General features: G+C 32.4%; 5 protein-coding genes across 19 annotated transcripts in view; 2 read left to right on the top strand and 3 right to left on the bottom strand.

The window, feature by feature from the left end:
- The window catches only part of LOC124951884 (obscurin), a 29946-nt gene extending 25538 nt beyond the window's left edge, over positions 1-4408 (top strand). For all 7 annotated transcript variants that reach the window (XM_047500907.1, XM_047500905.1, XM_047500911.1 and 4 more), the window contains 8 exons: positions 52-494; positions 602-740; positions 825-1294; positions 1392-1622; positions 1708-1852; positions 1929-2432; positions 2523-3667; positions 3743-4408. In XM_047500907.1, coding sequence (XP_047356863.1) covers positions 52-494; positions 602-740; positions 825-1294; positions 1392-1622; positions 1708-1852; positions 1929-2432; positions 2523-3667; positions 3743-3989 — 3324 coding nt within the window. In that variant the 3' untranslated portion in view covers positions 3990-4408. The remainder of the gene's footprint in view (positions 1-51; positions 495-601; positions 741-824; positions 1295-1391; positions 1623-1707; positions 1853-1928; positions 2433-2522; positions 3668-3742) is intronic.
- Positions 4409-4532: 124 nt separating this feature from the next.
- On the bottom strand, positions 4533-6446 carry LOC124951906 (NEDD8-conjugating enzyme UBE2F-like). 5 transcript variants are annotated; one of them, XM_047500995.1, is made up of 6 exons: positions 6092-6446; positions 5937-5947; positions 5602-5717; positions 5364-5525; positions 5110-5271; positions 4533-5018 (listed from the first exon to the last, which is right to left on the bottom strand). In XM_047500995.1, the coding sequence occupies exons 3-6, from the start codon at positions 5707-5709 to the stop codon at positions 4902-4904; spliced, it is 549 nt and encodes a 182-aa protein (XP_047356951.1). In that variant the 5' UTR covers positions 5710-5717; positions 5937-5947; positions 6092-6446; the 3' UTR covers positions 4533-4901. The 5 variants fall into 5 exon arrangements, with proteins under 5 accessions (XP_047356951.1, XP_047356952.1, XP_047356950.1 ...); XM_047500996.1 differs by lacking the exon at positions 5937-5947 and having other exon boundaries at positions 4533-4986; positions 5106-5271; positions 6092-6445; XM_047500994.1 differs by lacking the exon at positions 5937-5947 and having other exon boundaries at positions 6092-6443.
- Positions 5932-9215, top strand: LOC124951907 (vacuolar protein-sorting-associated protein 25). Of its 3 annotated transcripts, none has more exons than XR_007101752.1 (5): positions 5932-6857; positions 7025-7170; positions 7280-7498; positions 7570-7834; positions 8701-9215. XR_007101752.1 is itself a non-coding variant. In XM_047500999.1 (4 exons), exons 1-4 carry the CDS (start codon positions 6808-6810, stop codon positions 7680-7682), a joined length of 528 nt encoding a protein of 175 aa, XP_047356955.1. In that variant the 5' UTR covers positions 5932-6807; the 3' UTR covers positions 7683-9215. The 3 variants fall into 3 exon arrangements, 1 of the variants encoding a protein (XP_047356955.1); XR_007101751.1 differs by having other exon boundaries at positions 8534-9215; XM_047500999.1 differs by having other exon boundaries at positions 7570-9215.
- LOC124951897 (excitatory amino acid transporter 1-like) lies at positions 8211-14739 on the bottom strand. 3 transcript variants are annotated; one of them, XM_047500975.1, is made up of 10 exons: positions 14194-14739; positions 10579-10903; positions 10212-10395; positions 10017-10059; positions 9855-9894; positions 9529-9715; positions 9210-9443; positions 8948-9139; positions 8719-8853; positions 8211-8622 (listed from the first exon to the last, which is right to left on the bottom strand). In XM_047500975.1, the coding sequence occupies exons 2-10, from the start codon at positions 10835-10837 to the stop codon at positions 8472-8474; spliced, it is 1425 nt and encodes a 474-aa protein (XP_047356931.1). In that variant the 5' UTR covers positions 10838-10903; positions 14194-14739; the 3' UTR covers positions 8211-8471. The 3 variants fall into 3 exon arrangements, with proteins under 3 accessions (XP_047356931.1, XP_047356932.1, XP_047356933.1); XM_047500976.1 differs by lacking the exon at positions 14194-14739 and adding an exon at positions 12864-13104; XM_047500977.1 differs by lacking the exon at positions 14194-14739 and adding an exon at positions 12891-13104.
- A 960-nt stretch (positions 14740-15699) lies between these two features.
- Positions 15700-17398, bottom strand: LOC124951908 (cyclin-dependent kinases regulatory subunit). The gene is made up of 3 exons (XM_047501001.1): positions 17189-17398; positions 16586-16713; positions 15700-16497 (listed from the first exon to the last, which is right to left on the bottom strand). The coding sequence occupies exons 1-3, from the start codon at positions 17242-17244 to the stop codon at positions 16436-16438; spliced, it is 246 nt and encodes an 81-aa protein (XP_047356957.1). The 5' UTR covers positions 17245-17398; the 3' UTR covers positions 15700-16435.
- Between the last annotated feature and the right edge of the window lie 173 nt (positions 17399-17571).

Below are 17571 nucleotides of genomic sequence, written 5' to 3'. Positions count from 1 at the left end.
TTTCCAATTGTAAACTGCGAGATAGAGAGCATTGAAATGTTATTCTTTCAGATACATTTCGTCGAACCGGATACATCTATTTTAACAATTAACGAAGCGATCGTCAAGGACGAGGGATTATATTCGATTAGCGCGAGAAACATAGCCGGATCGATATCGCATTCGGTCATGATACACATAGAAGAAAATGAATACGATTATGTCTACAGAACGTATAAGAGAAAGACTGAAATTAAATTGCGTACCGATAAACCCTACAATGATGTCTATGATTTGGGTGACGAATTGGGTCGTGGTACTCAAGGTATTACGTATCATGCCGTAGAGAGATCTACTGGAAGAAATTATGCTGCTAAAGTTATGCACGGACGTGGAGAGCTGAAACCGTTTATGTATAACGAGTTAGAAGCCATGAATCATCTCAATCATCGAAAATTATTACGCCTGCAAGATGCTTACGAGACCGACAAATCGGTCACTTTGATCATTGAACTGTATCCTTTTAAAATATAATTGGCTTTTATAAAATACGTCGCTCTTCCTTCGACAGGATAATCAGATTTTTAGAAATTTTTTCAAATCCTTAACGAGCGATATATAGAGCTGCCGGTGGTGAATTAGCAGATGTACTAACTAAGCAGCCGCATTATACTGAGGCAGAAATTTCCGGATATATACGACAATTACTCTATGGCCTTGAATATATGCACGATAATCATTATGCACATCTTGGTCTAACAGTAAGTTTCTCGTCGATCAATTGTTTATTATATTTATTTGTTTTTTGAAATATCATCGTTTTAAATATTAATTTCCTTCGATAGCTTGGAGATCTTTTGATATCTCACACAGGTGGCGATGATCTAAAGATCAGTGATTTCGGTTTAACTCGAAGAATAACACAAACTAAATTAATGTTATTATCCTACGGTATGCCAGAATATATTGCTCCAGAAGTCACAAACAACGAAGGTGTCGATTATGCCGCGGATATGTGGTCTGTCGGTATCATAACGTACATCCTTTTATCTGGAATTTCACCATTCAGAGGTGTCAACGATAGAGAAACGTTAACGAAGATCAGACAAGGAGCTTGGGACTTTGACGACCGCTGGAAAAATATTTCTAACGAAGCCAAAGACTTTATTCGTAGTTTGTTGGTCTACAATGTTGATAAACGAATGAATATTAAGACCGCTCTTAAGCATCCTTGGCTGGAATACGCAGACAAATCACCATTAGATTTATATAAAATACCTTCTGAATATTTGAAGACCTATTACAAACTTTACAGGTAATATCCTTGATGTGTACATATATATATACATATATATATACACATATTTATTTGCTTCGTAACATTCTATAACTTGCTTATAAATCATTGACAGAGATTGGTATAGCAACGCTTCCTGCCGTACGTGGTATCGCAGACGCAAACTCAGTAGTGCGTTTGAACACCCGTCGAAGATGGTTTATCCTCCGGGTCATAAATATACGCCTGAGCCAAGTGTCGAACGGTACAGTCCGATAGGAAAACCTGTCCCTAGAACTTGGGAAAATCAAGTACCTTCGAGAGAACCAATCGACACAGAAATTGGACTGATTAAGAGCGAGAGTCAGTGAGTATGAAGCCTATAGTAACATATATTTATTAATTAATCCATTCTTATCTATAATAAAACTAACAACATTGAATATTTACAGCTATCAGTACGGTCCAGATACTTATCTTCTACAGCTTCGAGATACTGACTTCCCAGTACGATTACGTGAATACATGAAAGTCGCCTGTAATCGCAGTCCAGGATATTCCCGTACAATCACTGAAGAAAATGGCTACGATTGGAAGGCAATTAAGAAGCACCTTTCTAAATCAATAAATTCTCATTAACGGAGATATTTATTTATCTTCTTTTTTTCTGCAGACACCAATAATACGCGAACGCCGTCGTTTTACCGACATCATGGACGAAGAAATCGACGACGAACGAAGAGCCAGGATAAATAAATATGGATCACCCGATACATTTACGTTGAGACGATTGAAACACGAATTAGGCACTCGTCTCGATAGTTACGTTGAGGCCGAAGCCATGATAGAATCGAAAAAGGAAGGAAATCTACCATTCTTCCGCGAGAAACCGCAAATACGACCGATCGAGGAAGGAAAGGTAGCGCAATTGATGTGCCTTGCAGTAGGTGATCCAAAACCGCTAATACAGTGGTACAAAAATGACATTGTCGTTCAAGAGACTAAAAGAATAAAGATCACAGAAGACGAAGATGGCAGATCGATTCTAAGTTTCACTCCCGCAAAGGAACACGATGCCGGGATATATAAGGTGGTGGCAAGGAACTCTCTTGGACAGACAGTAGCCAGAACTAGAATGTTAATAGCTACGGTTCCCTGGGGTCCCGATTCGCCAGAGGTATACTACACTAATCTATCTTTCAGATAAATACATATCATTTAATTCCGTTATTGAAAATAATAATAATAAGGATCGTTCGATTTACAGGCTACCGAAATATCGGATACCCAAGTACTTTTACGTTGGAAACAACCGAAATACGATGGCAATTCTGCCGTACTATGCTATAATCTTCAATATAAAGAAGCCGATTCTATCACGTGGATAGATATTGGTTTTAATATAGATCACGAATTTTATCTAGTCCGAGATCTCAAGCAAGACGTTTCTTATATTTTCCGTTTAGCAGCGCGAAATCGTATTGGATGGAGCGAAAAGGGTATTCCATCGAAAGTAATTAAAACAAGACCACCTGGTATACCGCAAATACAGATAACCAGTACTATGAGACATCTTCAGGAATTAACAGAGTCTGGACAAGAGATCGTATTAGAGGAGGATAAGCCTCATATAAATTATTCTGTCGAGGAACAGCCGATCGAATGGTCGACTGAAACATTAACAAACAAATACAGTTTCATTTCTGAATTAAGCCGTGGTCAATTCTCTGCTGTGGTCAAGGGAATCGACAAGTCCTCGGATCGCGTAATAGTCGCTAAGATTTTGGATCTTAGGCCAGAAATAGAAAAGCAAGTAAATAGAGAATTCGAAGCTCTACGTTCTCTCAGGCATGAGAGAATAGCTCTTTTAGAGGCAGCATATAAAGCACCCGGGTCATCGTTAGCTGTATTCATTTTGGAGAAGCTTCAGGGTGCCGACATTCTCACGTATTTCTCTAGTCGACACGAGTATACTGAGAATTGTGTGGCCATGGCTATAACGCAAATATTAGACGCGTTACAATATCTTCACTGGCGAGGCTATTGCCATTTAGATATTCAACCAGACAATGTGGTTATGGCCTCCGTTAGGACGGTTCAAGTCAAATTAGTAGACATGGGCACTGCACAGAAAGTTAGTAAACTCGGCACGATGGTACCAAAGGCAGGTCACCGTGAATATAGAGCACCAGAAGTATACAACGAAGAACCTGCATATCCGCAAACAGACATTTGGATGGTCGGTGTTCTTGCATACGTTTTATTATCCGGAGTATCGCCGTTCCGTGGCGATGATGCCACCGAAACGAGACAAAATATTTTATTTGTTAGGTACAGATTCGAATATCTTTACAAAGAAATTAGCCAAGAGGCTACGCGCTTTCTCATGTTGGTCTTCAAACGTGCACCGAAGTAAGTATTCTCACAAATGTAATTTGTATTATTTTTATTATAAAAATTCACACCTCCCTCCTTCATTTATTCCAGTAAAAGGCCGATGGCTGAGGAATGCCACGAACACAGATGGTTATTACCATCGGAATTTATGATCAAGAAGCGCGAAAGGTCTGTCTTTTTAGGTAACAGATTAAAAGAATATAACACCGAATATCACGAAGAAAAAGAGAAATTGGCATCGGAAAGCCAAAGCCTTGCAAGCGAAAGCCTTTTAGGTTCCACTCAAAAACTTATAAGATCAACGAGCATACAAGAAGAATTGCTTACAACGGTCTAACGATAAAATTATTCTTAAGATACGATTTTTCCAATTAATTTTCTCCGTATGACTGTAAAGTATCACAAAAGCATCTAGTCAGTCGTTAAGAGAGCAAGGATGAGCAATAGGGAATGGATTAAAAGAATATCATACAAAAATATCCCGTTCCTTGTTTTCTTTTTTGTTATTATTTATTTGTTACAACGTATAATTAATTATATCGAATATTATATCATCAATTCGAACATGAATTTCATTAAAGAAAATCATGAAATTTCGACTATTCAGTATTCCGATCAATTTAAATGGTTACAATGGACACAATGGTATTGCAACTACGAATGTACTAACGAATTAGTTGACATGATTCATATCCTTTCAAATTGTACAAAAATCGTTACATAATATAATAAATAAATATGAAATAATAAACGCAACCACTGCATTCTCTTCACATGCGTTTATGGAAAATTACGTCTTTAACAATCATGTCTTTTAAGGAAATAAAATAATAACGAAATAAATTAAGTATAGTAATACTCGAAATAATTACTCGTTTAAAAAGATGTAGATTTTTTTTATTAAATATTGAATTTATTTACAAATTGTGTTCTCATAGATAATCTGTGATGAGAAAGATCTATCGTACATGTGACATATCTTTGATGCATCCTTCTTGTACTTTCAACAATAGCAACAAGTTGAATGTTTTGGATGTTTAAAAGAAATAAAAATAAAATTACACTCGTTCTAAGATAAGAAGACTAGTAAGAAAATATCAAAATATAATGTTCAATTTTCTTTGAAAACGCCAAGTTTTAATTCCTTTTTGGGTTTTTTTTTTTTTTTCTTTTTTTTTTTTGCAAAAATCATGGTTCTAATTCGGTGAGTGCATAATTACACTGTTGCATTAAGAATTTCAATTTGAAATCATCTTTTTGCATACTGCATAACGTAATACTTTACCTTAGTACGAAAAGATTCTTTATCTTTAATAAACAATTCAGCTGCATCTCTATTTAAAGGATCATCAAAATTTAAAAGATCCTAATATGCAAACGAGGAAAATATTATACACACATATATATATATACATATATATCTTGAAATTATTTGCGTAAACAAGGAACTTACTTACAGTAAAGAGTGAATTTAAACCCCATACAACATCTTTTAGTTTACGGGTTGGCGCCCATCCCATCCCATCTATACTATTTTGCCTTAATATTGAAAGACACACATCACCATCCTCGCTTATGTTAGGATGCCACAATTTTGTTAAACACTTTACCTTCGGTGGCTGTAATCATATGGAATTGCATTCAATCAATAGCATTACATAAAATCTAAATTACATTTACATTTAAAGAAAAATCTAAAATTCATATTTACAGCCATATTATAATCTTCTGATATATAAATGTCGAAGAAAAAGCGTCCACCGACCCAATATCCCTCATCGGGTATAATCGAAAGCGTAAATTCATATAACCTATGAGGATCATTAAACGTCACTTGACAGGTAACTGGAAGCGTTTGTTCCATTTCTTGTACCTAAATAATGTATAAAAACAAAAATATAAAATACTCATTAATGATATACAAAAATATAAGAAATATTTCATCATACCTCTTTTATCAGCAGCTTATCGCGAACAGATGCCCGTTTATTATAATCTCTATTTTTAGAATTTGTAATCTCAGCATCTTTTTTCAATTTTCCTCTCAATGTAATCATGGTTTCTCCTGTGCGTTAAAGTACATAAATTCATTTATTTATACAATTTAATCTATAGAGATTAATTTCTTACTTAACGAAACTATTATAACGTTCAACATTTTTTAATATTACTCTACACTGTTAAATAAATATTTATGTAATCATAGAACATTAATAATTATAAAATGCAATTTGTTTCTTACAAAAAAAATTTATCCGAAACGTATTGATATTAAAAAACTTACTTCGTGATTATCTGCTTATTGTAATAATATCGTTACGATTATAAGAGAAAAGTTATTTATTATGAAAATATTCGTTTTATATAAAATTGGTGTACAAGCTAAAATACTTTGAGGTTAGAATTATCGTGCAGTTATTGAATTCGTAAGAAACGTACTTTTAACGACTGTATCTTGTAAAGTTCTAATTCTGCCGTGAAACTTATATAGTGCTTTTTAGGAAACGTATATTCGCAGAAGCCCCATTTCACCCATCATAATCTAACCGAACAAAAACGGAAAATATTGCAGTAAATTCTAAGTTATGACTCCTGTACTGCAGATGGTGGTACTGTTTGAAAACAGAGATTGAACAATTTAGGAATATAATTATAATTGTGGACAGAAAAGAAAATAAATTAAACATTCATAATTTTTATTTTTAATTCAAATTCGATTAATGGAATTTTCGATTTCGTTAGAACTACAGTCGATCGCCATTTATGCTGCGTTAATAATGTTCATACTTGCAACTACATTAACACGATTACTCTAGGGAAGATATTTACGAAGGCTGACAAACTTATGAAATATATACATTACAAATAAAATTGTCAACTGTTAGACAGAACAAAGAAGTTGTCAATCAAAAACGTTCATATGTATAAATATTTGTAAATTAAAAAACTTTTATATATATATATATATTAATTCTCGATCAAATATTTTTTTTTTTTTTTTTATTTGAGACCCATTATATATGATCTTAACCTAACATAGAATAAACAAATCTGTTAAAAACGTTTAAGTGGTTCTGAGTTATATATTATTTCGTGATAATAATCGATACGAAATTGATCGGTTCAATTCATATTTATACAATAACTATTAAATTATGGCAGAAATCGAATGGCCTTGGCAATACAGTTTTCCTCCATTTTTTACGTAAGTCTTTTAAAATTTTATCTTCAAATTATTTGTCCTTGTGTCTTATTCATATCCAAACAGTGTTTAATAATTTGTAATATATTATAATCAAAAGTTTATATTAGTACAATTAAATAATTGGAAGAATAAAATTTAAATTAAAAAAATGTCATCTATTCGAACAGTCTCCAACCACATGCAGATACAAAAGCTAAACAATTGGCAGCATGGAAGAGTTTAGTATTAGAATATTATCGGATCACAAGACAGGCAATTGTAGATATACGAGAAGTTCATTCAAGTCCTCTTTTTAATAACAGTGCAATCAACCGTATCCTTAATAAAATTATATCTAAAAAATTAAGATTGATATATTTTATGTATCACAGAACACCATTATTTTTCTTATCTATTTACAAATATTTACTACTTAATAATAGGAAAACTGCCATCAGAAGTAGTACTTATAATATTAGAAGAATTAAGCAAAACAGGAAATGCTATGCCATTAGATAAGACAAAACAAAGATGGTTAGTTTATTGGCACACATTAGAAGAATGGGGTGATATAATATATAACTGGGTACAAGAAACTGGACATGTTGGATCTGTATGTACTTTCTACGAATTAACGCAAGGAGAAGACATGGTTGATCAAGGTATGAGCTGTAAGTGATATTATATTGATAATATATTGATTATCCTTCTTCAATACTTTTTCTTTTTTTAGAATTTTATAAACTTGATATGGAAGTATTGATAAGATCTCTTAGAACTCTTGAGTATGCTAAAAAGGCCGAATTGATCATGTTTGATGATAATCAGGGAGTTAAATTTTTTTGATCGCATATTTATTATCCAAAAAATAAACATATAAAAAGATTCAATGTTATCCAACTATTTTTCTAATAATGAGAAGTGCTTAATTATCATTTTTATAATATTGAAACTGCCTATTCTATATGTTATTAAGAAGAACAAGGATTATTTGAAGGGTAAGTTAATACGCATACGTACTTTCATTAGAGAAAAACATTTGTAATAATGCTTCAAGATAACTCCTACGTCATTCATAATTTCACTATAACATTCTGTATTTGAACACAAGTAATTATTGTATTCTTTCTTGTTCTTGTTATTAACTTAAAATTTTTATGAATAACAATTCTTAACAATTAAATATATTCCATATGCAAATTGTATATGTACAATGTGATTTAGATTATTGCTTGATAGTATATCATAATAATTTAAGATATTATATTTATGAATATAACGGCATATATACTCTTAAATTATTATATGTATGGCTTTTGTACATATGTATATAATAAATCTATGTGAATATGGTGAAAAGAGTTTAAAGCTAAATTGACCGTGTTGTAGATTTGTATTTGCATTTGTATGTACATATATTAAAAGTGATATTCACAAAATTCTGCTATACAAACTTTTTAGTTTGTAAGCGCATTATATTAAATAACATAAAAATGTATAAATCTCTAAAGAGACACAGTTGAACTGTGCAATATAATATAATATCATATAAATGCTATTTTGAATAGCATGCAGAAAAAAAAAAAAAAAAAAAAAGAAAAAAAAAGAAAAAAAAAAGAAAAAAAAAAGAAAAAATTATGCTTCTGCTTTTCGCAATTGAGCAAGTTCAATAGAATCTTCTGTTTGATTCAATGCAGGTACATCAAGTTCTCCTTTGCTCATATGTTCGATTATACAAGCTCCGAGTGCATCACACATTACATTAATCGTAGTTCGGAATCGATCTCTAAAGAAATCAAACCCATCAAGTATATAATATTATGGTTTAGAGAAAAAATGACACAAATAGATAATGCAATTTTAGATTTAAACGTAAACTTACAACAGCCAATCTACGGCAATAATAAGGGTGACATCCTTTGCGGGTAAACCTATGGTGTCTAATACCATAACCATTGTAACAAGACCAGCTTGTGGTATACCAGCTGCACCTATACTTGCAGCCGTTGCAGTCACACTTAAAAAAGACGTGAAAGTGATTAATTTTACCAGATACTTGACAGTCATTTCATAAGTATATATTTTTTAAAGATATGATAAAAATAAAATACCTAACGCCAATGATATTGCTAAGAGTCAATGATACGCCTCTAACTTGAGCAATAAATATAGCTGCAACTGCTTCATACAATGCAGTCCCATCCATATTGATAGTTGCACCAATTGGTACAACAAACCTTGTTATCCTAGGATCTGCTCCCATATTATCCAAGCACTGTAGAGTAACTGGCAGTGTGGCAGTACTGAGTGAGTAAATGTATTTATATATAATAACTTTTTACAACAATTGCAATAAAAATTTATAATATTCACCTTGAAGCTGTTCCAAATGCTGTTACTAATACTTGTCCCATTTTTCCAATAACTCTGAAAGGTAATTCTTTGGTACAGATAAAGTATATAACAGACAGAGTACCAAAACCATGGAGAAATAATCCCAATAAAACTGTCATGAAATATAATCCTAATTGACCAATAACAGCACTTATATCCTTAATTTCTAAAAGCTTTGAAGTAACCAAAAAGAAAACACCAATCGGTGAAATCCTTAAAAAAAAAAATAATTATATTAACATACATTCTCTTAAAATGATTCTTAAATCATTCACAAAAGAATTTAATTTTCCCATACCAAATGACCCAGTTGGTAATAATCATTGTTGCTTCTGACAATGCTGTAAAGAAATCCAACAAAGCTTTTCCAGATTCTCTCATTTTACCGAGTGTAATCCCGAAAACAATACCAAAAACTACTAATCCAAGAGTATTGGTTCCATCGGTATATACGTGTGAAATATCCCAATTTTCTATAGCAATATCTAGAAAAGCAATTAATTAATATCATTACTAGTAACACTATATATTTATTAATAATTTTCTTAATCTGTACTTAGAGCAAATAAAAAAAAAAAAAAAAAAATAATAATGATCATTGAAAATATTATAGATCGTTCTTACCATCCGTCGCATTTTTAGGCTTCGTTAATATCGTACGATACTGAAATAAAAAAATAAGATATTTGATAAAAATAATTATATTTATATTATTTTCTTTTATCCTATAATATCAATTTATTATTTAAAAAAAATATTCAATCATAATATTTATCATTAACTTACTTGCATAATACAAGCTTGAACAAGATTCGGCGGAAATACATTCCTAAAAAAAAAAAAAGAAAAAAAAAATGAAACAAATTACATCGCTTATGATATTCAGAAATATTGTGTACCAGTGATACTTTTATAATGATATATTATAATCCTCTCCTCTCCTCTCCTCTATTGGAGTTATTAAACATATAATCAAAGTACCTGACTAAATCTAATAGCGTATCAGTGGTAGTAACATTTCTGATAGGCGTTAAATCATTTTGATCGTCGAAAGAATGTCCACTGATTTCTCCGGGCCTTATCACGGAGACTAGAATTATGCCAAGAATTACAGCACTAATCGTTGTAGTTCCATAATAATAAATCGATCTCATACCGATTTTTCCTGTAAAATTTCAATGAACTTATTATTCCTTATCGCCTTTCTATTACGTTAACTTGAGATATCAAGTAAAGAGAGAGAGAGAGAGAGAGAGAGAGAGAGAGAGAGAGAGAGAGAGAGAGAGAAAGAGAGAGAAAAGAATCGAATCTTATTTATTATTAAAACTTATTCAAACGAATTACTCACCTGAAAGAGAAAGATCCAAACTACCGATCGAACTGACAATGCTAGCCACTATCAAAGGTAAAATTAGACCTTTAAGCATCCTAAGAAAAAGATCACCAGGAAATTGAATATACATTATTTCTCGAGATGTCCATCCCTCCGGTTTGTCGATATTCCTTAAGATGAAGCCAACTAGAGTGCCGGCACACACGCCGATTATCGTCAGCAAAGTCAATAAATTTTCCGACATGCACTTCTTCCATCTTTTTGGACGCGCCATATCGTCTTATTATTTTTAAAAGCGAAATCGCTGAAATTTTAAGACAATAGTCTTCACCTGTCGAACCTGTGAAATTGAATAACGACCGAACTTTACGATTAAATCGTAATTAATAATTTTTCTAAGGCGCAAAGTTATTTAAATTTATTCAAATGTTCCGTCAATGTTCGCGTTATTTGAATAAAGATGCATCAAAATTTAAGGAAGCCTGAGATCGAATAAAAAAATTCTTTATTATTCATACATATATCTATATATTATGTGCGTTAACTAAAAAAAAATGAGATGATAATGTCAATATTATCTTAAATCGTCTTGAATTCAAAATTAATACGACGATGACACACAGACGCGCGTGCTTTAGTTGATTTACCGTGAACGATGATTAAGCGATAATTTTACTTTATGAAAAAGATGAAAAAAAGGGCGCCTGTGATAAATGAAGCATTGGGATAATTTCATATAATCGCACGTCGTGAATGATCAATTTATACGTAAAATTCTAAATAAATTTTTCTCGTTCTAAAATAATGAAATACTCATATGTTACATGTTAAACTGGTTAAATCCAATTCTTTTTCTTGATATAAAGATAGAGAAAGAAAAAAAACTATTACGCAAAGGATGTTTTCTTTTGGAGATTCGACGAACAGAACATTTTATTCACACACGCTATGTCTGATTTTTATGGATCTATTCGTTTTATTTATCTTACTGTGTATTATTCTTAAATATTATATTTTACCATTTTATGTTCATTTTTATTCGCGTTTTATCAAAAAACAAATGTAATAAACCGCTCTTTTTTTATCGTAAATTTTAATAAAGAAGATACTCATATCTCTTATGAAAGGAGAATATTCGCGAGAAGTCTTCTACTTTTTTTTTTCTTCTTCATCTTCTTTTTCTCCAATGTAAATTTTAATTAACTTTGACTCGAAGGAACGCCATGAAAGCTGTTACTCTCGATGAAGTAGTGTCGGATAATGGCATCTTTCCCCTTCCCCTCTCATTTAATTCACCAACGTAATAGCAGGCGTGTATACAAAATGTATTTATCAGTTTTCCAATGTACCTACACGTATGTATGTATATATATATATATATATATATACGTATATATATATACATATATATCCAGGGAAAAACTAGTACGAACCGGTTAAAACCACACCATAGATCGGTAAACGAATTTACATGTTGCAATCCATCGAAAATATAAGTTCAGGAGAAAATGGTGAGATTTTTAATATAATTCGAGGAATAATTTTGTGAGTATCCCTACGAGCATACTCGTGGAAGAAATGAAAAAAGAAAATGAAATAGAGCTCAAGTTCTTCCACCCCATGAGGAAGAAAAGCCCAACTCCAAAAATGTTTGCTCGTATGCCGTGACGACCGCATTCCTTGCATAATTGCAATGTACGATCGTTCTCAACGTTCTCCCTATTAACGAAAACCACTTTTATCATGCGACGAAAAGTTTGTGAGTCATTATTTACAAAACATCTATTTCTTTAATTTACGAATCTCTTAAATCAATCTACAGAACAATTACGAATTGATCTTACGAAGCAAAGAAGATGAAAATAAATTGTATAAGAATTGCAAGACCATTGATAGTTGGAAAGTGATAAATATTAACTCGTTTACGATCTCCCTTTCCTTTTTTTTTTTTTTCTTTTTTTACACAAACTTACACGTGCACGAAAGAAAGTCAATTTGATTTAACGAGAAAACAATATGTGCTTATCATTTCCAGACAAAACCATTTAAAGAACGGGATACCTCGACGAGGTACAATCATTATAATAATAAATTGAAAAAAAAAAAAGCACGGAAGGAAGTTATTTACCCATTAAATATATTCACAAATTAGACGGCCAAAGGGCAATTCTTTGTAAGAAAACACGAATGGTGAAACATTTCGGATCTAACCTCATTTCGTTTACTAAATATTTAAATTGAATACTAATGATCACGTATTAATTCACTACAATATTGCCATTTCGAGATATATTACGAACCTAATAAAGGACAGAAGGTATATTTACAAACGATAAACTCGATCCAAGTTTCTCGTCCACTTTCCTCGTGTTTGGCTCGACACTCGAGTCCAACGATCTTGTTTGTACGCACGATGCGTCGATCCAAATAAGGTGATCGCTAACTATGCCCGTCTTACCTTCGAAAAAAATTCGGGTCATCTTTCTCGAGGTTAAATATCTCGGGTCCTAAGATTTTTTTTTTCTTTCTTCGAATTTCCCGCCAAAGATGTTCCGCTTAAATCTCGCTTTCAAGCTAACCGACTATGGACAAGGATTGATCGATCAATTTTGTAACATTATCTATTTTATTTCCCATACGTTGAACATCACGTACTTCGAGTTGAAAGAGAAGAAGGTCCTTAAATTTTCCTTTCACAAGCGCGTTCAACGCCCACGCGATTCGCGCCAAGGACTTTTCTTTTTGTACGATTTTTTTTAGACCTGTATCTCATTCAAGAACTATGACTCCTCTTATCGACGTTGATTTATCAAGCTTCTTTGTTCATCATTCGTGATTTTTATTTTCACGTACACTTTATCATGAAAAAGAATCCGATAAGAAGAAACTCATTTACATTGGCTCCCTTATTCGCAATTTTGCAGGAAACTTTGATGGAACACACTTTTTTCATTCGAAGATTCAGTAAGAGCACAAAAGTCCACGATAGTCCAAAGAAAGTTGGATTATTTCGCGCGAATTTTATGCGACTCGTATGTGACACATGTGGTCCAGCCGTCTGTGGACCACGTTGATTACGAACATCTCGTAATATTTCTTCATATATACATTTTATTACCGTCCCCTTTCCCCTTTCCTTCCGAGCCACGAGGAATCGTTCGTTCGTAAATCATTCGATTTTTTTTTCACTTTTTTACGGATAACATTATCGTTCGTACGATTGATCGATCACCCCTCTCCCGCCCCCCCCCTATCTCCTATTATTATAACTTACTTTTATAATATAAAAAAAAAAAAAAAAAAAAAAAAAAAAAAAGGAAACGATTACCCTAGTCGATCGATTCGAAATACGTCTTTGGTGTCCACGGCGATGACGGAAAGAAAGAAAGAAAAAAAAAAAAAAAAAAAGAAAAAATGAAAATAAAAATAAAAATAAAAAGGGAAAAAATAAAAATAGAAATAGAAAAGGGAGGAAGGAAGCATCGGCGCTCGTGTACGCGACAATAAAAGATCTAAGGTAGGGGATCTTGAACCAACGAGAATAGGTAACCACGGCGACGGTAGCGACGTGTTAGGAGAAAGGGAAGAGAGCGGGAATAAAGATATATATCATCGGGAGAATTTACTTACTCTCGTCGAGAGACCGTTCGTTCGATATTATATAGACTCCGTATCGATGCAATGGACTTATTCTTCACTATCTTCTTAACATCTATATGTCTATCCAAAATGGCAGTGGTGCCGCGCGACTTTTTGAAAATTCAAATCTTCAATTGGAAAAATAACGAAAAGGTTCTATTTCGCGGGAAAGAGAAAAAGTACTAGTTTCGAAATAATTCGTAAGGAAGTATGTACTATCGTTAAAATATCGTTGTCGTATAATGCGTTGCGAAGGAGATACTCAGAGACGCGCACAACTATTCGCGAGGATCGACGGCGAACGACAAATTCGAAAAACGTGAGGTCGCTCTCAGCTCTGCCTTCGGAGCCCGCCGATGATCACCGATTGTCTGTCTCTCTTTTCCTCCCGCTCCTTCTATCTCTCTTACAGACACCATAAATGCATCATACACGCACACAAAGTTCGTCCTTCGAGAAGAGGGAGAGAGAGAGAGAGAGAGAGAGAGAGAGAGAGCGAAAGAGAAAGAGGGAGGAGAACCGAGCTCAATGGCTGATCGTAACGCCAGCTCCCAACCCTACGAATACCGAAGTGTCTAAGTTAAAAGGCTAAGTTGAGAACCATCTGTTCGAAGCCCTTCTGTTTCTCCCACTCCCCCTCCACGCCCCTCTCCGAACAATCTCACTCTCCGCTATTTCTCACAATCGTCATCGTTCACTCTCCTCGAGAGAGATGACTCTCTCTGTCTCTCTCTTTCTTTCTCTCTTGCAACTTTTATCTACTTTCTCTTCTCCCACCCTCTTTCTTTACGTACGGCCACACGCACACATCCCTTGTCTTTCATCGTCAACAATTATCGTCACCGGATCAAGAACCTTTTATCTTTGCTTACCATTAAATTCGATCCTTTGGGCGTTTTATCGAATATTTCGTTGTTAATTTCTAACGTTAATAAATCAGTAGGGAGTAATGTTTCTCAAACTTTCGTTTACCATAGCACACGTTGCTAATATTGTCGTTATTTTTTTTAATTATTATATTACAGGAATCTTTATAATAATCGAATAGGATGAAGTTGTATATATATATATATATTCATATGTGACAAATCTAACGACGCTTTCGCACGTTATATGCGTCAGTACATAATTAAAATTAATTTATGTATAATTTATGGAAATTGCTGTGAGAAATATTTAGATAATAAAACGCTTGGTAGATAAGCGCGTATAATAAGCGATGTTAATTAGATCGAGGTCAAGCACATTGTAGTTTCAATTAAGTCTTTAAACACGTATTTATTAAATTTGCTTCAAGCTTTTTATTATTATAACGTTCCTAACTCTTAGGCGTGAAGGAAAATCCCAATATTTTCATTGTATTTTAGTTTTAATGTCTTCAAGTTTAATTACTTGTATGAATTGTAATGTTATCGAATCGATATTAATATAGGTAAAAAAGAAAAAAAAAATATATATATATATATATGTAAGATATAGATATATAGACGCGAGAGATTTCAATTAGAAAGAAACGTTTATTTTTTATTATGGGTACATGTCTTTTTGTTTAGCGAACTCAATTATTACTCATACGTATACAAATATTTAAATATTAAGTTACAAAAAAATACTAAGTGTCAATGGAAACATTACCCTTACAATAAGTTGGAGAAAACGAAGACGCATTTATTTATTTTTTTTTTATTTTTGTTTTTTTTTAATAAGTCTGAATACTAAAATAACGTGAGTAATATGATGAAGTTTTATAAAAATTACTCTATCATATTATTCAAACACATCGTGAAAAGTACGACAAATTTACCATATACTAAGGCACTTAATACAAAAAGTTTTCTAGAATACTTCTTATTTTATATGTTTCCGGCTTGCTCAGCTCATCTTTTTGGATTCAATGAGATATTGAATTTTCTATTATCTTTCCAGGAAACGTCATTAACAGGATGGAATATTAAAAGCTAAAGTAGTTTATAGACATATATACAGGATAGTTCGATGACATATTGAAGTAAATTATGAGAAGAGCACAGCTAATGTCACGTCTTAAATTTAAAACGATTACATTTTTTTTCTTTTTTTTTTTTTTTTTTTTTATAATAACATATACTTCACTTTTATGATGTTTGGAAATATAATATTATTTTCAATTGCTAAAATGAATTATCTAGCGCTGAACCCTTCCATTGCTTCTATGGTTTAAAAAAATATTTTCACAATGAAATGTAACGCACTCTTACGAATTATTTTCTGGTGGAGGAGATGTGATCTTTCTCTTGAATAAGAGAATATGTGGTTCTAGAAGAAGATAATAAAAATACATTGGTTTTAAGAATTGATTAACATACGTATAATGATGTATCATAATTGAAATGATTTCCTTTACCTGGATAATGGATCATGTAATGTACCCATCCTTGACTTTGTTGAACTCCAATAGCTCTCCACTCTTGCTCCGACATGAGATGAGTTTTTGGCACTAATTTCTGCATATCTTTTGGTAGAACCACGTGCCTAAATAACATAATCATAATCTATAACATTTCGTTATATAAACTTTTCTACATAAATATATTCAGAGCAAATATGTCTGGCCAAGCATGTGTGTCTCAAAGATTTCAAATCTACAGAAAATGAACTTTTGCTTTAAAAGTTAAATAAATAAAAGTAGTTTAAACGTATTTATGATGAATTCGAATGATTCATCGATCATATCAAAGATATTAGTATTGAGGGGATTAACAAAGCAAACAAAAGCATACCTTGGGCTAGCCATTTAAATACAACGTTGTACTTTTCCAACGTAGAAACAAAAAAAAAAGAAAAAAAAGAAAAAAAAAGAAGAAAAAAAAAAAAAAGAAAAAAAATCACAAAAAATTTCTTGCAAATTTGGATAATGTAATCTTTTCGTTTGTATAATGAGACAAAATGTACGGATGAAAAATAAAAGTAAATATATGGAATAAAAGCAAACCGTCATTGGGCTTACCTATATTCATAAAGATCGTCGTAATATTTGTCGGAATAATAGATGAGATTCGGCATTCCGTAATATTTAATTGTGATATTACAAAGGAAAAAAAAAGGAGGCCAAACAAACGGCAATATGCTGCTATGCTACGTTGCAGTAACCGCTCGAGAATTTTCCAAAACCTTCTGACGATGTAGGGTGCACGATTTGAAAGTTTAACGGATGTAGAATTAAAAGAAGTGGGGGACAATCCAACTACTCTCTAGTCATTGATCCTTTAAATTATATTCTTTTTACAAAATCAATTGTATAGACTTTAATTAAAAATTCATACGAAATATTTGCCTTTTATACATTATTATTATTTATTTTTATATCCATTTTTAGTTTAAATTATATAA

The sequence above is a fragment of the Vespa velutina genome, chromosome 9 (assembly GCF_912470025.1).
Source record: "Vespa velutina chromosome 9, iVesVel2.1, whole genome shotgun sequence".
Lineage (NCBI taxonomy): Eukaryota > Metazoa > Arthropoda > Insecta > Hymenoptera > Vespidae > Vespa > Vespa velutina.
This window is presented reverse-complemented; position numbering and strand designations above follow the sequence as displayed.